General features: G+C 35.3%; 5 protein-coding genes across 19 annotated transcripts in view; 2 read left to right on the forward strand and 3 right to left on the reverse strand.

The window, feature by feature from the left end:
* Positions 1 to 6,980, forward strand: part of LOC105222503 (partitioning defective 3 homolog) — a 155,628-nt gene extending 148,648 nt beyond the window's left edge. For 6 of the 14 annotated variants that reach the window (XM_049456338.1, XM_049456337.1, XM_049456341.1 and 3 more), the window contains 3 exons: positions 380 to 502; positions 712 to 768; positions 2,720 to 5,791. In XM_049456338.1, the coding sequence (XP_049312295.1) occupies positions 380 to 502; positions 712 to 768; positions 2,720 to 3,326 (787 nt within the window). In that variant the 3' untranslated portion in view covers positions 3,327 to 5,791. Of the gene's footprint in view, positions 1 to 379; positions 503 to 711; positions 769 to 2,719; positions 5,792 to 6,922 lie in introns of those variants that run through there. The other 8 variants (XM_049456346.1, XM_049456347.1, XM_049456345.1 and 5 more) reach the window with 6 other exon arrangements.
* A 665-nt stretch (positions 6,981 to 7,645) lies between these two features.
* Positions 7,646 to 11,496, reverse strand: LOC105222502 (polyglutamylase complex subunit TTLL1). Of its 2 annotated transcripts, XM_011199850.3 has the most exons (7): positions 11,049 to 11,496; positions 10,674 to 10,874; positions 10,401 to 10,591; positions 8,998 to 9,184; positions 8,734 to 8,935; positions 8,271 to 8,611; positions 7,646 to 7,905 (listed from the first exon to the last, which is right to left on the reverse strand). In XM_011199850.3, exons 1-7 carry the CDS (start codon positions 11,057 to 11,059, stop codon positions 7,758 to 7,760), a joined length of 1,281 nt encoding a protein of 426 aa, XP_011198152.2. In that variant the 5' UTR covers positions 11,060 to 11,496; the 3' UTR covers positions 7,646 to 7,757. The 2 variants fall into 2 exon arrangements, with proteins under 2 accessions (XP_011198152.2, XP_019844628.2); XM_019989069.2 differs by lacking the exon at positions 11,049 to 11,496 and having other exon boundaries at positions 10,674 to 10,912.
* Positions 11,497 to 12,123: 627 nt separating this feature from the next.
* LOC105222518 (allantoinase) lies at positions 12,124 to 14,172 on the forward strand. Its single transcript, XM_049454376.1, has 6 exons — positions 12,124 to 12,469; positions 12,599 to 12,750; positions 12,829 to 13,096; positions 13,162 to 13,307; positions 13,364 to 13,907; positions 13,964 to 14,172. The coding sequence occupies exons 1-6, from the start codon at positions 12,314 to 12,316 to the stop codon at positions 14,120 to 14,122; spliced, it is 1,425 nt and encodes a 474-aa protein (XP_049310333.1). The 5' UTR covers positions 12,124 to 12,313; the 3' UTR covers positions 14,123 to 14,172.
* Positions 14,173 to 14,993: 821 nt separating this feature from the next.
* LOC105222501 (uncharacterized) lies at positions 14,994 to 16,347 on the reverse strand. Its single transcript, XM_011199849.4, has one exon. The coding sequence runs from the start codon at positions 15,988 to 15,990 to the stop codon at positions 15,142 to 15,144; it is 849 nt and encodes a 282-aa protein (XP_011198151.1). The 5' UTR covers positions 15,991 to 16,347; the 3' UTR covers positions 14,994 to 15,141.
* Positions 16,348 to 16,433: 86 nt separating this feature from the next.
* Positions 16,434 to 18,006, reverse strand: LOC105222500 (SREBP regulating gene protein). The gene is made up of 2 exons (XM_011199848.4): positions 17,618 to 18,006; positions 16,434 to 17,547 (listed from the first exon to the last, which is right to left on the reverse strand). Exons 1-2 carry the CDS (start codon positions 17,702 to 17,704, stop codon positions 16,987 to 16,989), a joined length of 648 nt encoding a protein of 215 aa, XP_011198150.2. The 5' UTR covers positions 17,705 to 18,006; the 3' UTR covers positions 16,434 to 16,986.
* Positions 18,007 to 23,269: the final 5,263 nt, after the last annotated feature.

Here is a 23,269-nt window from a genome sequence, read left to right on the forward strand (position 1 = left end):
AAAAAATAATAATTTGGTTAATTTTTGTAATGAAAGTCGCTGCGGCATTTAGCAGTACTTGCATTTTATACACACACACACAAATACATTTACATTTTCACTCTCTTTAATGTCTGTTACATTTTCTCTTTTTCTCTTCCCATCACCAAACCACCATTATCACTACTATTTTCCGTTTATTTTTAATTTTTTGAAATTATTCTGCAAATGAACCGTTATAATATTGCATTAAACAAACACGCCACACCCGCGCATATGCAAAATTTGTGCTGCCACACTTTGCAAAAAATCTGAAAAATTAAAAAAAAATCAAATATCAAACAAAATCAAACACACACACACATGTCCAAATCTATTGCACTATTTATGCACGAAAAAGCAGCGAAAGCGAAAACACGGCAACTAAACAAAATCAAAATAGTACAGACGTTTTATCGGAGTCGACATTAGAATGCATGCGGCAACAAGTTATCAGGCAGCGCATTAAAGTCGAGGCGGAAAGGTAACTACTAACTGCAACACAACACGCACACATACACACACATATTTGAAACATGCATACATAACGCTCTTAAGTGTTTGTATGTATAAATGTACTTTGTAGCTGTATATGTGCTGTGGTTGCCACACTTAAGCATTCTTAAACCACACGCCTCTTACCTTGTTAACTTACCACCGGTTTTTCGGTTCTCGCTTTGGTTCCTATTGCAGCTTTACCCCTAGATATGTGCGTTTGAAATCGGAAGATTGGATTTGCTTTGAATTGAAGTAATTGCCATATTGCTTTCTTAAACACTAGTTTAGTTTTAGTTGCTAGAATTATTATTTTTTAAGTATTTATGAATTTGTTATATTTACTTATTAATATTCTTAATTTATTTAACTTTTTTTAATTTAGTTTATTTATTTTTTTGTATCTCTGTAACATAGAGTAACCGCATACTCTAGAGTTGTTAGGTACCTAATTAATCGCTTTAAGGGCATATATACTGTTAGAAGACCGAAAAAAGCTAATTTTCCAGAAGTTTTTCCGATAATCGTTTTCTGGTGTCCTAATAATCAGATTAAATTCATTTGAATATTATTTTACTTACTGTAATGATTTTGTAAGCCATAACCTAGCTTTTTTAATGTCAGACATAACCTATACATTTTTCGTAGCAAAAAAGCTCTACAGTCAGCTTTGTTAGCAGCAGAACATCGAGAAAATAATTCCCACGACTGCCGGTTCTACGTTAGCCGAATTAACCCGGATTTTTTCCGGCCAAGGGTTGATTTTTCGAAGATCGGACATGAAAATAAGGCTTATTTTCCATTTCACTTAACTTTATGTATTTCGTACGTTTCGGAAGTCGTGAGTTGCTTGAGCCATATGTAAAAAATCGTTTCCGGCCACTCCTAAGTGAATGGCACTCAGAAAACTTTCCTCAATTGAGTGAACTTCTACACATGACTCTATCATCTACAAGAATTGTGGAGTCACATACTTATCGCTGACTTTAGCGAACAAATTTGCAGTGTTAATTTTCTGAAAACAGCATTTTTTCTTCAAAATGGCTTGCTCTATGAAATACACACACTTCCTTGCTCAGAGTTAGGTTATACTATACAAGAAGTTTCGTAGCGACGTACCAAACTTATTTCTTGATACTAATCACATATTTTTAAGGTCTCAATAAATCTACTTATCGAACAACTTTTTTCAATGGTTCAATCTCTTGGAAGCCATTAGTTTTGGCGACTAGTTTTCTTGCTCAGTCAGGTTAAAGTAGCTACAGCCACAATTCAAAAATATGGGACTCTCCATATTCAATGTTCCCCTACGTTAGTGTCGTCAATTTCCGATTATAACCGAACAATTTCGATCTCTTCGGAAATATAGCCCCTTCCAAGTCGAGTAGAAATCGTTCGGCTGTCTGTTGTGATTGCAGCTACTCGACGTCGAAGCTTCCTTGTGTTTGTTGATGTGTTTTTTTTTTTTGCTGTAGAGAGGTGGGTGTGTATCCTGGCTGCAACAAGATAGTGGTTCGAGTCAATGATAGGAAGTGACGGAAGACAAAATCAGCCTGTGAAAATTAAAAAAAAAATCCAGATTTTTTTTTAGAAAATTGTATTTTTTATTATTTTTAGTTTCTAGTACAATTGCGATTTATACAATTTTGTAAACAAAAAGATTTAAGTTCCTAAGATTATATTTTCTATTGTAAATTGTTGCTAGTTCTATTTATTTTTTTATATAATATTTATTTTATCCCTTTTATACTTTTATATAATTTCGCTTGATTGGTTACTTGCATTCTAATGTCCGCAGAAACAAAATTTTTAAACATTTTTTTTATTTTAATTATTATTATATTATTTATTAGTATACACACACATTATTCACTTGTATTATTATTACACACATACATTCATATGTATTTACGTACTTTTTCATTATACATTTTGCATGCGCCCACTTTTTTCGCCTCACACGCTTGCCTACACCTTTGCTTTGCTTTATTTTCCATTTTCATTACCTTAGGTTGAACTCGCCTTGCTTTACTATCAAAACATACATATGTACATATTTAGATATAAAGATATTTTCCACACACCACATCAACATTACTCATGCCATTTTTCCCTTCTGTAAACGTTCTCTCTTGCATATACTCACATCCGCGCCCTTGCTTCGTCATGCCCTACGCTTTGCCGCTGTACATTTTCGATGGTGCAGTCGCCGTCATCAGCATTACCATTCGCAACGCAGCGCCCGCTCACAGGACATCAACTTGCAACATCATCATCATCACGCCGCCATGTTGAGCAACAGCGGCAGCGCTGCCGACAAGAGCAGTCTGCTGCGACCCACATCCACATACTATGAGTACGAGACGGTGCAGCACAGTGTGAGTCCAGCTGCGGCGGCGGCGCAACATCATCAGCTGCGCAATGGCAGTCTCAAGCAAAACGGACATCACTCACCGATAACGGTGAATGGCGTGCAGCAGCAGCAACAACAACAGCAGTCACATCAGCAACACAACAACAGCAATCAACATCATCAACAGCAACAACAACAAGCACAACAGCAAACAGTTGGACCACCACCACAAGCGCAACCACACTGGAAGGTAGCCGGCATGAATGGCTTCTCGCCCGCCTCACTCAACAGCAGCGCGCGCAGTCGCGGTCCCTTCGTCACACACGTGACCATACGCGATCAGAGCTCAGCGGCCATCGCCGCACAACAACCCACATACCAAACGGTACAGAAGCAGCAGCCGCAATTCGCGAGCGCAGTCGTTAGCGGTGGCGCGCAGCCGCACGCATCGAAAGTGTGACTATAGGTGCCGGTGCTGCGCCCAAGGCGTGGCGTAGAACAAGCAAAACGCGCGACGGTTGGTGATACAGCGTACGCTGAGCTGGCGCGCGATGCGTGTGATGTTGTTGGTGGTGGTAGAAATGATGATGGCAGCAGCGCTGGTGGCGACAATGACTACGAGGATGTGGACTCGGATGTGGTGGAGATATTCTACCTCGCCACCGAGTGTTAAAGCGTGTGTCGCCGTCGGCGGTTTTCTAAGTCAACAGCAATACAAAAGCGTTCGTGTAACAAAAACAAATTGGCTGAGCGAAAAAAGAAAATTTGTAAATAAATTATGTTCTATGTGGCACACAGGAATTGGTACGAAATCCTTAAATCATGAGACTGCAACAAAACAAACAACAACAAAAAATTATCAAGTGCTGGCATACAATTACAAAATGTGGAATTTGTAATCATAAATATTTTAAGTAATTAAAGTTTAAATTATGCATAAAAGAATTGTGTAAGCTGAGCGTTAACGGTAGTTGCAGCTATTCTGCGAAATTTACTGTTATATAACATTACACGCATACACTAATATACATACATTCCGTTGCAGCATTCGCATAGTTTGCAGCTTGAACAGTATTGTTTTTAATTTAAAAAATATTTATATGCAGCAATGTCGTCTGCATAGCGTTAAAATAAATCGAATATATTGTAAATTTTTTACAGCAAATAACGAAACGAAAAAAATCCCTACATACATAAATATACGAAGTAGATTTAAGGAGCCAACTGCTCAAAGTGAGGTTAGGCGCGAACTAAACACTAAAATTAAGTAAAAAATAAAGCAGAAGTATGCCAATAAGCGCGTAAATAAGTAGTTTTACATTTATTTACGTCAGAAAGCGATATAATTTTCTTTAAAAAATATTAAATTTCTTTAAAAAATATTTGGAATATTTTTTTTTATTTTCTGCCTCTAATATATAATGCAAAGACACCAAAATGCAGCAAATTAAAGTTATGTTATAGCAGAATATGCTTATACGTAAATACAATATTCATTAATTATTGTATTCTTGTTTAATTTATAATTATTGTAACAACAATTAATAATAAATTGCGCGTGTATACTTATTTTCTTAATAATAACTATTTGTTAGCTATTTCTTTGTGCATATTTAGCATAACGGCAAGCATTTGTTGTTACTTTGCGTTACAACGCGGCAATTAACACTTTTGAAAACAAATTATTGTAATAAATTAATTTTTGAAAATTTGAGCACATAACCTAAAAGTGAAAATTACACGCTAGCCTGCTTATAAGTGGCCGTTAAAGTTCTAAAAATGCAAACTTCGTTATTTTTAACGCAAAGGTAAATTAATAGTTGATATTTAACAATAGATATAGTTTTTGAAAAATATATATTGTCATTTAAATTTTATTTGGAAATAATATTTGTACTTGGAAATATTATTGCTTAGCTTTAAAAGCCGTTGCCGTAGCTAATTTATGCATATGTACATATTGTATTATCCAGCAAGCTTTATTATTACAAATTTATTCTAGCTTCCGTCTACTTTTTTGCTACCTCTCTGCATAAACCAAGTTTGTAAGAATTTGAAAGAAAGATTTTGTTACCACTAAATACTAATTTTCATAGCATTTAAATATGCCGAATCGCACTAAATAATACTACAATGAACTATTTTGTTTCACAGTGTTGGACACTAAAGTATGGCAAAGCAAAATATTACAAAAATTATTCTATTGTTGGAATTACTTCTTTCATAATTTTTTACAAAGAAAGTTCATCCATTCAACAATTTAGGCGATATATTACAAAAATTTAAATTCTTGCTTATTATATGCTAGTTTTTATATATAAATAACAAAACTGCGAAAAAATTCGTCCAATTATGTCTGAATGTTGACTTTCAACAATAAACAATAACAATAAAATTTCCACTCGTACTCTACTCCACCTGCCACAGTGGAAGTAAAATCCAATTGGCTTCAGCGTAGCCACTTGTGTTTATGAAAAAGCTTAAAACTTATTTTCTACTTCAATAATTTCTAATTAAAAGTTAAGAGCGTGCATTTTCATTCCAAAAATATTTTACAACTATTGCTAAATACCAACAACTAACTGTTTTTGTACTTTAGCAGTGCAAGCTAAGCGTTTGAAATTATTTACAGTGCAGAATAATTAAATTTATATACAAAAATACATTTTTACAATATTTTTGATATTTAAAATAAATTATAAAAAATGAAAAATATATAAAATAAATTATAAAAAATGAAAAATATTTAAAATAAAATATAAAACGAAAAACATACACAAAATTATGCAAAAACAACAAAATACAGCAGAGTTTCGCACTTGCGAGTAAAAAATAATTCGCGTTGAAGAAAAATTTGTAACAAAAATGAAAATGTAAATACAAATTTGCATTAAAAACGAAATAAATGAAAAATTCTAAGTTCAACTATTGAATTTAATTACGAAAATTTGTCTACAGCTTTATATGTTTGTTTGTAACACGATTTTTTTTGAAAAATATTTTTTTTAAATAACAAAAAACCATTGCATAAATGCATATGTTATAAAAATATTTTTTTCAACCAATTTTCGGCCTTGACGCCATGAAGCCATCTTTAACCTAACCTAACTTTTAAGTCACACATTTAACGCCGCCGCAACGCTCTAGCACACCAACCAAACGCACTCATTGTTCATTTATGTGCATATGTACATGTATGTATTTGTCATTTAACATTTTTGTGTGTGTTTAAAACATATGTATTTCTATGTATGTGTGTTGACATTTTGTAAATAATATTTGTAATATTTATAATTTAATTTATATAAGTGAAAGCATAAGACATTTATAACATAAGCGCGTACATAACTGTTAAAATAAATGTCTATATATGTTTAATTACATTTAATGCAATTAATTTCATTAATTTTTTGTTAAGCGTGGTTTGAAAGTGTTTGAGAAAATAAGAAAATACTAATTTTTGTATGTGCTGCGCGATTTTTTGTTTGTTTTATTATTGTTTTTTGGTAAAATATAAAAATATGATTTTTTTACTAATTTTTGTTTATTATTACTAATATATTATTATTATTTTTTGTTTATTATTATTATTAATTAATATTATTTTATAATAATTATTATTATATTTTCATATTTTTTTTATTTTTTACCATTTTTCCCATTCCAATTTTTTTCCATTATCTTCATTTAAAAATATTTGTTTAGTTTGTGTTTACTTTAGCTTTAATACCGTAGCTTCTAAAAATATTAGTTTTATATACAAACTTACATATAAATATGTACTTAACCTTAAATACTACTAAGTGACTAATATTGCTCAGTATAAATTCCGTAGCTTTGTAAGTTAATATTGTAATTTGAAAACCCATAAATTTTTAAATCTAAGTTAATTACCAGTAATAAAAAATTTAAAGCGATACAATAAAATTATGTCCAAATTAATAATAAAGAAAAAATATTAAATAAATGTTATTTGTGTTTATGTGATTTGTTATAGTGTTTGTGTAACTAAACTAATTGCATGCGACTTATAAACGATTTATGCTTCAATTTCAGCCAAAAAATGAAGAAAATATATTTCATATTTCTTTACAAATAAGAAACACGCTGGCAACCCATGTCGAAATAATATTTACTTTTGACTTTTAAAGTTAAAAACACATTAAAATGCAAGCGATGGCAGTGGTTATCACAAAGAGGTCTACATAACTTGTTGTTTTTGTTGTTGTAGCGACATAAAACATGCTATACGTATTTTTGATAAATTCTTCGGCCATGCTGAGTGCTCTTGGCTCTATATAAAGACGATTCAGTGCCGGTAATTTCAACTGAGTACCCTGCGAACGTCGGCCTTTACATTTTTTCTTGTTGTTGTATTAAGTAAAACATAGCTAAAAACAACTCTAGAGGATACTGCTGAAGTAAAGACGTTTGATTTGTGAGAAATCGGCCCGGCTGCTTAGAAACCGAATACCTTGCTATGGTCAATTAACATTGAGAATCACTAAAATTAAATTTTTTTAGCATTCCATCCTTATAAAGGACGAAAAGTCCAGAAAAAAATTTTATATTTGTCTCATAACGAATTTAAACCAATTTTATATAAAAATGTATCCGAAAAAAAAAATTTTAAATAATAAATATAAGAATTATTAATAATTAAATTAAAAAAAAAAAATGAATAAATTAAAAATAATAATAAATTATGAAAAATAACCTCAACATATTTTTTATTCTCCGCTTTGACATTTTAATTCATCTACAAGGCCAACACGTAAGTAATCGATAACTTTTATTTATTTTTCACTTAACAATTTTCTTTTGCTGTAATAAAATAATAAATAAAAGTCACTAAAAAAATATATAGCTTTTTCAAAATGACACCACATTATCATTTCCAACGATTGCCGCCACCGCCTCTGCCTTTCGTGCTCGGTTGTGCAGTTTGTGCTTGTTCTTCTTGAGCTGCCAGCTCCTCATCGAGTAGCAAGTCGAAATTGCCCAAAGCATCGGCGCTAGGTATTTTATTCCAACGTACGCTAAAGCAAAAAGAAAAGAAAGCTTTATTACAGAAAAACAAACATTACATAAAAAAATGTAAACTAATAAATACAATTAAGAACAAAATAAAGCAAATAAAAATGAATTCAAATTCAAATTCAAACGCAGCACTGCATTAACTTTATCCGGTTTCACCACATATTCAAGCAGCAAACCGAGCGGTTGATAACCTTGCTAAACAGATGTTGACACACCCACACACACAAAATTTCCGCTACTTTGACAGTACGCCATTACACTTTACAGTTTACCGTTGGAATTGTGCAAAAATTGTGGCGTCATTTCGTGCTCCGCGTGAAAAGTGTAAAAATCGTGTAAAAATAACAAATTTTCTTGCACTTACTCGGGTACACCGTCTGGGGGTAACACTACAGACAATATATTATCGATTAGTTTATATTTTAGTATGCGATCAGTGACTGTTGTTGAGGTAAGCGACGGTGATGCATTCACTTCTACTAACCAAGGCTTCAGATTGTTGTCGATTATTATATCGTAACCATAACACTCAAAGCAATGGCGATCGCTGGCCATCACCGGCGCTACAGCGCGCAACGAATGCACAATTAGCCAAGCAATTGAGCCGAAGAGGCGATCGGTCACCTCCTTGCCACGTGTGCCCTCTAAGTAAAGCGCTAAATTCTGCACAGACCACTTGCCGCCGTGCAGATTGTTGTATTCGCCCTTTAGACGGAAGGTGGAAAAGGAAATGAAATAAAGTATGTACATATGTAAAAGGAAATCGGTAAAGTGTGGTTAAATTTGTTACTTGACATTTTATATTTCATTGCAGACTTCCTACTTACGCCATGTTTTTGCACGCTCACGTTCGTTAAATGCACATACATATTGTCCAGCTCGGTGACACTGGTGTCATATTTGACTGTGCAGAAGCGACAAAAGCCCTGCTTGAATAGATATGCTTTTAGTGGGCGAAACGAGGTGACCAGCACGTAAAGCCGCAAGTCGAATTTCTTGCCACCAATTAGCAACGGATTGTCAATGTACCTAGTGTTTAAAAACAGTGGAGTTAAAACTTATTACATAAAATTAAAGTGTGTTACATTTACTTGGAGATGACATAACTCTCTTTGGATAATTGTTGGTGGAAAGGACCCTTTGCTTCGCGTGACCAGCGCTTCAATTTTGACAACTTATTGATGAGAAAAATGCCAGCGCCTTGTGATTTGCCGCAAGGTTTCATGATCCAAGTGCTTTGTGGGTTTTTGCGATACTCCTCAACAAACATATTGTAATCTAAAAACATTTTATTAATTTTAATTAGAGTCGGAGGACTCCAATTGGAAAAAGTGTTTGCGAAAAAATGCAAAAAGTGTTTGCCAAAATAGCATAATAATAATTAAAATATATGTAAATCAATAAATAATATTAATATGTGGCGATAATGAGCGAAAATTAGAGTGATAGAAATATATTAATTAAAAAAATATAATTATAATTTAAGGTGTAAATTATGCGTTAAAAAAATAAAATTTAAAATAAATCAATAAAAAAGCGTGAGTGTAAAAAGAAAGTGGTTAAAGAAAAATGGGTGCAAAAGGTTTAAGTCAAAGAGCGTAATAAAAAAGTAAAATGCGTTAAAAGTGTGAAAGAAAATATATAATAAATGAAACTAAAATATGTTAATAAGAAAAAAGTTTGATATATCCTGAAAAAAAGTTGTAAAAGTGTATTTCGTTTTAAATAAAAAAAATCATGTGTTGAAAAAAATAAGTTGCTTGTAAAAAAATGTGCAAAATAAATAAAATAGCGAAATCAAAAGGTAGAAAGTGAAAAAAGTCATGTAGAAAAAGAAGCTTTTTGTCAAAAAAGTGGAAAGGTGCAATTATAAATAAAAAAGCAAAATAAAAAAGGTAAATTTGTAAAAAAATATGAGAGAAAAGTAAGCTTTAAGCTTTTAGTAAAATATATTTGTAAAAAAGTGTAAAAGGTGCAAATTATAAATAAGATAGCAAAATAAAATGTAAAAAGTAATAAAAAAATAAGCTAGTTGCAAAAAAAGTGTTATTAAAAAAATTAAATAAAATGCAATAAATGTAAATTATAAATATAATAGTAAAATAAGAAAATAAATTGTGTAAAAAATTCAAAAGTGATAAATTATATAGCAAAATATAAAGTAATAAAGGGTGAAAAATGAGCTATTTGTAAAAAAAAGTTTAAATGATGTAAATAATAAATAAAAAATGAAATAAAATGTAAAAAGTGTAAATTTTAATATTATAGTAAAATAAAGAAAAAAAGTGCAATAAAAAATAAGTGTATTGTGTAAATAAAATCCCAAAATAAAAAATAAAGTGTGTCAAGAAATATCTATTACAAAGAATATCAGTAAAATATATATGTATGCTAAAAAGCTAGTAAAAAATAAAGAAAAAAGCGCCGGCTTTAAAACTTGAAAAAATAAAGAAAAAAGCGCCAGCTTAAATAATAATTGCTAAGCTGTTTTTACCCGCCGGCAATACGAATGTGATGGGCACGAAATCCAAATACACATAACGCGGCGCACCGGCAGCTGTTGGCTCAGAGCGCTCCGCCAGTGGATTGCCTTCACGCTCAAGATCCTTGCGATAACGCTTAATATTTTTCACCAACAAATCCTTGCGCGACAGCTCATAGTGATTGGGAAAGTGATTAATCATTCTGTAAGTAATTTATTATTATATTCTATTTATTTCATAAAGCAAAAACATTTTAACACATAGTATATGTATATGTAACTCACTGATTGTCGTGCATGCGATAGCCGCTATCGACGCTGAAAATATTCCGACACGTCTGCACGCTCGCCCAATAGAAGTTCCAATCATCATCGGGACTCACTTGCGACCAACCGCGTTTCTCGAAATTATTCACCAAAACGGATTTGTCCAAATCGGTGCAAAAACTTATGCGCATACGTTCGTGTGGTACGGCATTGCCCGCTCTGCGTGGAGTTTTTTTCAATTTGTATTTTTTAAACATTTCAAATCATATGTATTTATATAATCAATATTTTAAATTAATAAGTGATTTTTCGCTCAGCGTATGTTAGATATGCCACAAACTTATGCTACTCTACTATTTATGTAGTATTGTTGTACTTAAGCACTCAACTCACCTGCCATACATTTAGTCAATTCTATTTTCTATTTCAATTGTTTGATTCACGATATTATGCTATATTTAACGGTTGTTGGGCTGTGATTTATTTGCTAATATCCTTATCGAAGTGGAGTTCGTCGCAATCAAAACAATTAAGGATCGCGAATGTTGCGCTAAATGTCCTATTTAAATGCTTTAGCACGGCCTTTGCAGCTGTTAACACACGTACATATGTATGGGTGTATGTATTGGCATTTGTTTACACTTCGTTTTATTGAACCAACAGGCGCCTCGTATTGCTGCTAATAATTTAGTGTTGCTAAGGATTTTTTTGCCGTTATTTACTATAATATTTCACTAAAAACATGCGCTTTGACTTAGTCTTTGTCTGCCCGAAAATATGTAAATTTATTTTTCGTTGTATTGTTGCTTTCTTTTTTCTATTTCCAAGTAAAATATACAGACAGAAAATGGAAAAATAATAATGTAAAAAAATTTATTCACAATTTATGTTTACTTTTTCAAGTTTTTAAGTATGTATGTAATCTTTATGTAAAAGTATGTAACTTTGGTCTATAAATATTTAAATTTTGTCAAAATCTTCGCCTGGAAGAGGTTTTCTTTCACACATTTGGGAGTTGTAACTCGTTCAATGAAGGCTTTTAATAATATGGGAAGCATTTTTATGAAGAAAACTCATTCGGAAGATCAACATTACCTGAGGAAAGCAAATATTTTCTAGATACTGCATACTTATGGGCACTTTTAACACCAGAATTTGAAACTTTTGTATTCTCGTATATCTAATTATAGTCTAAACAGCGTAAATTAAGTTTACCATGTTCTACCTATCAAAACCAAGTCTTTAATCCGATAATCTCGTTAAATGAGGGATTTATCATTAGTCATATTCAAACATAACGAAAACAACACTTTAAATGAAACCTCGTTAGTTTCTGATTTATATTTGAAAAATACTCAAAACTCACCTCAAATAAGTGCTTTTAGAATTTCACCACAAAGAAAGCTTCGGAGCTTTCCATAAGTAAAGTGAAAAGGTATTACTTGCTCAGTGCACAGTGATCATTCAGTGTTTTTCGGTGACTGCGCGTGGAAGTACATAAATCAAGAGAGCTTTCTAAATATAGCACATAGAAGAAAATAAATTTTATATTTTCGCTCTCAATTAAGGAGTTATAGAAATCCAGTAAACCGAAGAAACGTAAAAAATTTAATAACTAACCGAAAAAGTGTCCTCATTGCCCATACATCAACTGTGAAATGGATTTGCTTTTCCTCAGCAAACGTATTTTCCTTGGCACCGAGCAGGGCTTCTTGAACGGTGGCATTATCGTGGACACAGAGGGCATAATACGTAAGGTCTTGCGCACTGCACAAGAGGTGAATACTTATGTCTACAACACGGAGTCGGAAGCGGTGAGTTTAACGTGAGCGCTAAAGAGCGGCGAAGAGAGTGAAATCCGATTTGCATTGTTTTGCCGGCTAACAGGCGGTTGAAGTGAACTCTTTAAGCGAATGCGCTCTATTTGTTTTGATTTGTCGTAGGTCTATGACTTTGGCGACAAAGTGCTTATGCCGGGTCTGATAGACGCCAATGTAAACATCAGCGAACCGGGGCGTAAAGATTGGGAGGGATTTGTGACAGCAACGAAAGCAGCAGCTGCCGGCGGTTTTACAACCATCATTGATCGGCCGACGTACGTAAAAAAAAATATATTTTTGTTATTAAGATGAGACGAAGCACGCAAATTCCTTAAAAAAAACGATCTTTTTAGTAACACTATACCGCCAACAACCAGCGTCTCGGCGTTAAAGACAAAAACCGGTGTGGCGCGTGGAAAAATTTATGTGGATGTCGGTTTTTGGGGTGGATTAGTGCCCGCGAATGCACAGGAAGCCGAACCACTACTAGCCGCCGGTGTTATAGGCCTGCAATGCACGCTTTCGCCTACACCGGCGCCAGTTGGTGATGCTTTTCCCGCCATCAATCGTAAAGAGCTGGAGGCGGTGATCGAAAAACTAGAAGATGGAACCGTTGTGGCCGTAAGAAACTCGAACGCGCAAAAAGTGTTAAAATACGCGAAAATAAAAGTTTATCTAATTTTTAGTTCAATGCTGAACTTCCATTGAAGACTCCCATCGGACCTGATGAGGAGGAACCCAAAAAATATGAGTCCTTCTCGCGTACACGTCCTGCCGAAATGGAGGTAAATGCCGTGCAGTTGATTAGTCAATTGGCCACTGCATATAAGGGGTATGTCGGACTGTAAAAAAATATGTCAAACTGCTATTGATCCCAAGATTTTCTAGCAAGCATATGCATATTATGAATGTGAGTTCCGCAGATGTGCTACCCATTGTGGCGCAAAGTAAACGCGCTGGCGCGGATCTTACTGTCGAAACCTGTCCACACTATCTGACGCTGTCCGCCGAGCAAATCGAGGATTGTCACACGGAGTTCAAAGCCCAACCACCAATACGCAACAAATCCAATCAACCAGCGCTGTGGGAAGCTCTGAAGAATGGCTGTTTGGACATTATCGCCTCCAATCACTCGCCAGCGACGCCGGGCGTTAAGTGTTTGAATTACGGTCGTGCACGTGGCAACTTTTTGAATGCCTGGCCGGGTATTTCGTCATTGCAATTGGGTCTCTCAATAGTTTGGACACAGTGTCAGGCACAAGGGCTCGGCATGGAGCACATTTATCGTCTAATGTGTCAAAACCCCGCCGTGCTTTGTGGTCTATCGAGTTTCAAAAGCAAAATTGAAGAGGGTTATGATGCCGACTTTTGCATATGGGACCCCGAAGAGGAATTTAACGTGTCAGCGGATATGCTCTTCTCCACCAATAAGGTATCTGAAGTTTTCGAGACTAGATTTCATTTATATTAGATTGTTTTTCAACTTAGGCTACACCTTACATGGACCAACGTTTACGCGGCGTGGTGCATGCCACAGTTGTGCGCGGCTTGCACGTTTATCAGCAGTACGAGGGCTTTGGTCAGCCACTGGGCAAAGTGTTGCTGCGTAAAACTACTAAGAAAATTGTTAAATTTGTAAGGATGTAATGCTCGTTATTTGTTAATATGAAGATTAAAGTTCACTAGTGTCATACAAATTTAAAGATAAGTGTTTTGAGTACTAAGTTCTGACATATTCAGACTTAATCCTGTCATGTACATCTAAGAAATGTTGCTCATGAACCTAATGACTTTGTGTTGTTCTTGTTATAGCGGTTATCTAGTCCCCGCTTGAGTGGTAGATTCGGGTTGTATGTCATCGAAGTCATCTAATGACAGGACCAGAAAACGTACTGTTTGGACGGGGTTAGGTCATAAGGATAGGGGTGTTAGATGAGTTGGGTTCGCTAGGCATGCAAACAGGTGGTTAGAGTCATTTAGAACATATATTCGGTATATTAGGTTCGAAGTTTGACTTGCCGCGGTATCCAGCAAGAAGTTGCGCAAAGGTCATTCAAGATTCTCGGGGTAACAAACCTCATCGGTTTCAGTGGTCTGACATCGTAGAAAATGTATGGTTTCTGCGAAGAAAAACTTTGGAGAATTTTCGTAACATTCGACTTATCCAGGTTATTATTGTTGTTGTAGCGGCAGAAATCTGCCGTCTTGACAGTCCTTGGTCGATTTAGAATCCGAGTCCGTTCCGGATACTTGACCCGACTGTCGTAGGAACGGACTTATCCAAGTCTTTTGTCATGGTCCAGAGATTCAATTCTTCCTACTCTCACCTTAACCCCACATAAAACCACAGAAGCACAACCTTACTAATTTGGCACCAAAAGCTTTAGGAACTCATATAAAGCTTTCTAGAACTCAGGCTGCAATCAGAGAGTCAAAAACTTATGGTATATGCCAATAGCACAGAATGTATCAGTGTAAACCAATTCTAGTAATTCCAATTCCACATCTCAAAACAATTTCAAAATATAATATTCTCGAAATTTCGTTCGCTACATGCATATCATAAAACAAAATCGGCAGATTGAGTGCAAAATAGTAGGATAATACGAACACATATTTTTCCATACTCTTATCCAGTCCAAGCTCACCATCTACACAGTTTTTGCTCACTTCTTCAAAAGCGTGCTAATCAAACTTAACACATCTGTTTGTTCTTTCCGCGATACGTCTTCATCATCATCAGATTTATCACTGTCAAAACCTTTAGTATCATCTTCCTCCTCTGCTTCATCAGCTACCAGTGAACTTTTGTTCAATTTCACATGTGGATGACGACATTCGAATATTTTCGAATAAAATATTAACTTTGTTTGCAGTATCGAATCGATAAAGTATCGCTGAAAATCCTTGCTGCGCACTTCATGCCGTCCATGCGTATGATATTGTCGACGATAACCCTCAAAACGGTACATTACTTTAACGGGGAAATGCTTAGGCAGGTGTGCTGGTACAATAGCGGTGAAATGTACATTAGCCACCGCTAAGGGGTTGGGGCAAGCCGGTGTGGGTTTCGAAAATGTGGCATCTAGAAAATATCTCGAACCTTTATTTGGTATAATAGTAGCTTTGTCATTGATGGCGAGCGTAAATTTTGTACATTCCGATAAATTCCAGAGATATATATAATCGCGTACTTGCTGGAATATTTCATTCACCGAAAAGTCCTGTATATTAACCCAATTAATACACTTCTCCTTATATATAGCATCAAAGCTAAGAAAGTCTGGATAGTCCTCTCTGGTATCGGGTACAATTTTCGGATCAGGATAGAAATATTCACCAGTGACATCACTCAATATCCATTGCATCGCAGTACAGACCGTGTCATATACTACTTTCTGCATAACTTGCACAATCTCATCCAACGATAGTAAATTGATATTGCAATTGGAAACTCTCGGTGAATCCTCATGACATATCCCACAATCGTAACGGTGATGGCGTAAGCAGTTCATGTTGTTGACTTGAAATTGAAATAAAACGTGCAGAAAAATATATCAATGTCTGAAGGGATTGAATAAATTGAAAAAATAATTTTGTTTTTTTATTTTGACTTCACTATAACAGATATGTTTGTTGTTTTGGTAATTTTATATACCCCGGACATAACACAAAAATTGATCGATCAAAACCAAGACCTCCTATGAAAGACTTTTTATTTGATAAAATATCTTCACAAAATTTGGCAAGAATTATTGCCCAAGGCAACGCTTTAACCTCCGAAAAAGAACGGAATAATATATCATATATGTAGCTGCCATACATACAGTAAGTGTCCGTCCTTAAACTGACATAAATACGACTATATTTCGAAGCATTAACCTCAAAGCATCACTTTAACTACTGCCACTGTCCAACTATAGTCTTCTAAACACTTTCAATGTGAGAAAACGCCAAATAAGGTGTAAAAAATTAAATTCTATATTTATTAATGTGATTAATATTATTACAATATTTTTATACTTTTGCTAAACAAAAGCTTTCGAGAGTATTATTTGAAAGTTAGTTAAATAAATCTAACGCACCTAAGTCTATATATCTGTTACTTAAAAATATTAATTTAATTTACTGCTATATTCTATTTTAATACTTAATCTTCAATTGTCATGGTAATTTTCGTTGATATTAGTATTATTTTTGTCTTAATAACACACTCATGTATGTTATTTGCTAGTTTTACCATGATATCTAGCTGTCTTCCAACAGTTCGACATGCATACAAACACTACACTTCAAATATACTACAGGCATCTCATCATTCACACAAAACATTAGCATTTCTTCTAAAGCGTATTTTTGTATTTTTCTTTTGCCCTATAGCCGCATGTAAAGCCACCTTGGTTGTGTCTATAATTCTAAGCAACTTAAAAGACTTCAGTCAGCAATACACAAAACACTTTTAAATCAACCAATTTGTCACTACCACTTTTGTTTAAACTACTGTGGCACAATCAACGTGCCACGCCACCCGACACTTCACGCTGTGATTCATGTGCTTCTGTCTGTCCATAACAATATTTGGGCATGCCATCACGATATTTGTTCTCATGCGCCACAGAATGCGAGTTCGTGCGACACTTGACCAAACACAATTCGAAATGATCCTCGACATGTGCATAGACAGCTGCCTGACGTCCAGTTATTGTGCGCAACACTAGCTCCAACAGTGCACGTTTCGAGGGATGTAGGCAGCAAGAGACACAATATTCGTATATATCACAGCAATGTGTTGTTGTATTGCATGTATCGCATGTGTAATATTGTGTTTCGGGCACTTCGATGTCACAGCAATTACTGGGCAACAAGAGATGTTCGCGTCGGCAAAGGAAACCGCGATCATCGACGAGCAAATCGCGTCCTTGCACCGAATTGCGGCAGTGTATGTCTCGGTCGTTGGTGCGATTCTGTGACTCCTCGGGCAGTAGGTGTTCCTGTAGCGTTCGCCAGATAAGTGGGCGTGTGCGTTGCACGGTAAGCACATTGTCCGCATGCAGTGCGCGTAGACCGCCAAACTGTTTATGAGTAATGAAGGGAGATGAGACAGTTTTCTTCTGTTTATATATGTATTAAAAAAACACTTACCTTAAGTAAATTCGTTAGTAAAAATATTAGGGCAAGTAATGTGATGGTTATATAAAGGATACGTCGGCCAAGGAATCGTGGCCACATTGTCCTTTGCTCTCTGACTGCTGTGTAAAGTTCACTGCTGGCACGCTAGCTGGTGAATTTGCTGTGGCATAGCGACTCTCAAAGGTTACTATGGCTTATGCGCATCCAATTCACGTACACAAACGTGTGCTCGCCATCGACCAATTAGGAATGTTTCAAAACATTTTATACTTTTGCTCGAACGCTTTTAACACAAAATTTTCTGCAAACAATGTGACAGTAAATTAATATTAATTTATTTTTTCTCTTTTTTAATGGAGAAATGCGAGTACGTAGTGATACAACAAAACAAAAGTAATAATCAGACAGTTGATCAGCTGTTGATGGTGTTGCCATCATGTTGAGTTGATGTTATAACGCTTACTGAGAGATTTTTGATGTAATTTATTTTTAAATATCCCACCGAAGTCTTCGTGTTTTTAAATTATAGGGGTATTCTCTTGCTCTTGCAAGATTGCAGATTGCAAAAATACTACACCGAAATATACAAGGGCACGAGAGCACCCATTGCAGAATCTAGTGATATATGAGCGACTCATTCAGTCAATTTATTGTAAATGACTATTGTGCATGGCTATTGTGAATTGGCGCACTTTCTGCATGCATTTTTAACAAAAAAACTGTGACAAAACTTTATAATTTAAATAGAAATTATAAAATCTAATTAAAATTTACCTTTCTCAACAATTTAACGACGTTATATGTCATTATGTAAAATGGCAACTACAACAGGGTTGTAATTTTATTTTTGCGTGACATTGCACGCTAATATACACGGGTTTTGGTCTGACATATTTCACAGCCCTTGCAAATATTTTTCTGCGCGTGTTTGTTGTTGTGCCGTTGTAAATTTGCAATGCTTGCACCGTGCACCGGGGTTTGCAAGAGCAAGAGAATACCCCTTATATGTTAAAATATTGTAGGATTTGATTAATTAAAAATTTTTAGAAATTAAAGGTCACACGCACAGAAATATGTGTAAATTAGAACAGCTGATGAATTCGTATGCAGTGTAAGCATTGGTTATTCAACGTGGTTTGTGTCTTTGATAATTTTCGGTTATTCATTATACATGTACGTGTAAAACGAAGCATATGCGGTCAAAACAATAAATAAAGTACTTAACACGAGCAGATTACGAATGTTTAGACTATATTATATAAATTTTTAAAGAAATGAGAATATGATTTAGAAAGTCTTGCGATTCTTTTTTGGATTGGAAATAACTTTCAAGTTGAGGGTGGCCTAAAATTAATTGGAAATATATTGATTTGTTAAGAGTCACAGAGACAATCAGTAGGTTTACGAAAAACTTGCTGGATTTTCGTAGAATAGATAACACAAATTTTGCTCAAGGTCTCGATATAGCTACTTTATTAGCTATAACAACGTCTGAATACGAAATTATGTTTGGAGGGCATGTCAAGTCAAGTCAGTTTTTAAATTTTCAGTTAATAAATTTTCCTCGGGATGGCATAAGAGGGCTTTAGAGAAGCCGAGGTTTAAATTTGACGATGGGCGTGGCTCCGCCCACTTTTATGTGAAGTCACATACCGCAAGAGCCGCCTGACCGATTTCAACCAAATTTGGTATGTGATATTTCTTTGACATTTTTGTATTTCAGAGTAAAAATGTACGAGTTACTTCTCATATGGCACAATTTTAAATTCCATCTGATGCTTTCATTTTCCAGTACCCAAATATTTAAAAGAATTTAAAATTCCGACTTTTCACTGACAATATCGGTCAATGTTTGCGATATAATGTACATACATATGTATAATCGAAATTTGGAGAAAATTCCTTCCTGATAATAGTAAGTCTGTGTGTCAAAAATGGGTTGAATCAGGTCAATACTCCCCCATACATCTAATATAAAGATTTTTGAACTCTCGGTTTGTTCTTTGCTTCAAAATAGGCCTCAATTTCGACGATCAACTCTTCATTTGACGAAAATTTCTTCCCTGCGATCATTTTTTTTGAGATCTGAAAACAGGAAATAGTCGCTGGAGGCGAGGTCTGGAGAATACGGTGGATATGGAAGCAATTCGTAGTCCAAATCATGGATTTTTTCATCATTTTCTCTGCCTTGTGTGTGCATTGGGCAGTGTAAAAGGTGACCAGTAGCCTGAGTTGTTCCCTTGAGAGATTGATTACAGGACTGACTATATACCATATGGTTTTAGGTATAGTAGCGCCATCTATGGTCGTCAGACCTTGGACTTTTCAATTAGCTTGTTACTTTATAGGGACTCCGACGCTAGCTTTTGGGTGTTACAAACTTTTTGGTAAACTTAATTCACCATGTTCTCTGTATTAATATTGCCATGGGTTTTCTATCAGTATTTTGCCTTTTCTTGGACCTTTCGATATTTTTCTCCGTGCTGAAATTGATATTAGATTTAAGCTGAAGGTTTGTAAGTAAGAACTACACTCACAGAAGATCTATCGAAGGTCGAACGCTTGAACTTAATCTTTGTCTATGATGTAGATCCGAGCTGCGAAACGACGTTGCAATGATAAATTCAAAATAATTTTAATTTGTTACGGACAAAACCACTTCTGACTAAAAATCACACACTGTACAGTCATACATACATATTTACATGTAACGGGTGATTTTTTTGAGGTTAGGATTTTCATGCATTAGTATTTGACAGATCACGTGGGATTTCAGACATGGTGTCAAAGAGAAAGATGCTCAGTATGCTTTGACATTTCATCATGAATAGACTTACTAACGAGCAACGCTTGCAAATCATTGAATTTTATTACCAAAATCAGTGTTCGGTTCGAAATGTGTTTATCGACAAATTTTGTTCAGCGATGAGGCTCATTTCTGGTTGAATGGCTACGTAAATAAGCAAAATTGCCGCATTTGGGGTGAAGAGCAACCAGAAGCCATTCAAGAACTGCCCATGCATCCCGAAAAATGCACTGTTTGGTGTGGTTTGTACGCTGGCGGAATCATTGGACCGTATTTTTTCAAAGATGCTGTTGGACGCAACGTTACGGTGAATGGCGATCGCTATCGTTCGATGCTAACAAACTTTTTGTTGCCAAAAATGGAAGAACTGAACTTGGTTGACATGTGGTTTCAACAAGATGGCGCTACATGCCACACAGCTCGCGATTCTATGGCCATTTTGAGGGAAAACTTCGGACAACAATTCATCTCAAGAAATGGACCCGTAAGTTGGCCACCAAGATCATGCGATTTAACGCCTTTAGACTATTTTTTGTGGGGCTACGTCAAGTCTAAAGTCTACAGAAATAAGCCAGCAACTATTCCAGCTTTGGAAGACAACATTTCCGAAGAAATTCGGGCTATTCCGGCCGAAATGCTCGAAAAAGTTGCCCAAAATTGGACTTTCCGAATGGACCACCTAAGACGCAGCCGCGGTCAACATTTAAATGAAATTATCTTCAAAAAGTAAATGTCATGAACCAATCTAACGTTTCAAATAAAGAACCGATGAGATTTTGCAAATTTTATGCGTTTTTTTTTTAAAAAAAGTTATCAAGCTCTTAAAAAATCACCCTTTATAAGTGCCACAAACATTGAATGCGATAAGCTGCAGATTACTGTAACGCCGACCGCGACCACGATGACAGCGGCAGCTACGATGACAATCAACTTCAATTGTGGCAGCCGCTGCTGTGGTTCTTGCCACAGTGTTGGAGTGGTTTCCTACAGCTGTTTGATACATTTGCATCTCTTATTGCCGCCGAGTATTTATGTTATGGCATTGCTTGACGACAGCGTTGACTTGTCCCCGACGGGCCACGACAGGCGATCATTTAAATATCGTGCGCTCGATTGTGTCAATCAATGTCAAAGCATTTTCTCAGCTTTTTTGCATTTTTTTGGCCTTTGTGGCTTGGCTCAACTATGTTGCTGCTGTTGCACTGCTGCAGTTGCAGAAACATAACACAACTGTGCTGCATGTTGTTGCGACAGCGGTCGGTGAGCCGATTCCCAGCTATTTGCCTGATGGGGCCACCAACCCACTGCCAACGTCAGTGACATTTCATTGTGTTTCTCTGTGCTTCCGCTGTCTGCAATTGAGTTGGATGGGCTCTCTTCAACTGCAATAGATACTCTTGGCGTAGCAAATTTTTTGCAATTTTTGATATTTTGCGCTAATTCGCGGCGTTGCTGAGCTGATATCGCACTTAAAGATCAAATCGATTTGCCACACACAACTACACACTCACACACATATCTGCAATTGTTAAGTAAATTTGGCTACCTCAGCGGCACAATGACCGCCCCCACTGCTGTCCGCCAACTCACCACCCCCTACCTACCCACCTGTCTACCCAAATTATTCACTCGCTGCCGTTGATTGAAGACAACTATTTGCCTGCGCGGCGTTGAATTGAGTTTGAATCAAATTGATGGCGACGTTGATGTGCCACCAAAGCAGCAGCAATAGCAACAACAATGCTGACTTTTGTTTAATTTCGCTTTGTTTAGCGTTTTCAATTCCTCTCGTCTGTTTATTTATTTACTTGAAAATTAGAATAATCGAAATATTCGCAAATGCCAAGAAACCCGTTTTTAGCGTTTATGCAAAAACAACAATAAAATATTAGTAAAATGAAATTTAGCAAAAGTAATGACTGGTCTATGCATGTTTGCGGCGAGCCGCAGCTAAAATAGGTGAGGTCAAGCATTCTTTCTTCATCCGTTACGCAATGAGAATTCGAAATCTAAACAAAAGGTGGGCGCAGAAATGCCATGAAAAGTAAGTAATCGCGTTGCAAAGTGAAATTGAATTTTATTTTTAGTTTCCTGCAGTTTCATCAGATTTCGAATTTTTGTTTCAAGTGGCTAACAGGTGATTTCGAAAATGAGACTAGCACAATTCATTGTTAATATTTTAAAATTTGGAAATTAAAATCAAATCTAACATTAATGTATTGACTAATTTTATTACCGATTTGTCTGGAGGCATGACTTTCAGGTGATTTTTGAAGTCTTGTAAAGAGGCAAATACTATTTTTAATCTTTGTTAACATTATAAGATTACAGAAAATAATCTAAAAAAAGTTAAAAAATCAAAAATCAGCAGCTGCGGAAGTAGGGGGTCTGTAGGTGAGCATATCCAAGAGTTCAGACCTCTTATCAAAAAAAAACATAATAAAAAAAGAGACAATTTTTTCACAAAATGGCGACTGCCTAAAAAAAACATTTTTGGATCATTTCTTCGACTGTATAGAATTAAAACAAAAATATTTTTTGTATATGATAAAAGTAAAAAATCCAAAAAACAAGAATTGAAAACAAATAGATGAACCCAAATTTTCATAATTTTTTGCAAACTACTTTTTTATGAAAAAAAGAACAGTTTAATAGCGGGTGATCCGAGTAGTGGTACCTTTTTCCAATTGCCATGTTCTGATAGACCACGCGTCAGTCGTAAAAGCTGTCATCTTATTCGTGTGCATTATTGTTTAGCATTTCGTCATGGAAAGACAATATTTACAAATTGTTCAATTTTATTACAAAAATTGCTGTCTTATAAAGAATGTGTTTCTCGCCATTCGCTCAACTTATGG

Source organism: Bactrocera dorsalis, chromosome 4 (genome assembly GCF_023373825.1).
Source record: "Bactrocera dorsalis isolate Fly_Bdor chromosome 4, ASM2337382v1, whole genome shotgun sequence".
In the NCBI taxonomy this organism is placed as follows: Eukaryota; Metazoa; Arthropoda; class Insecta; order Diptera; family Tephritidae; genus Bactrocera; species Bactrocera dorsalis.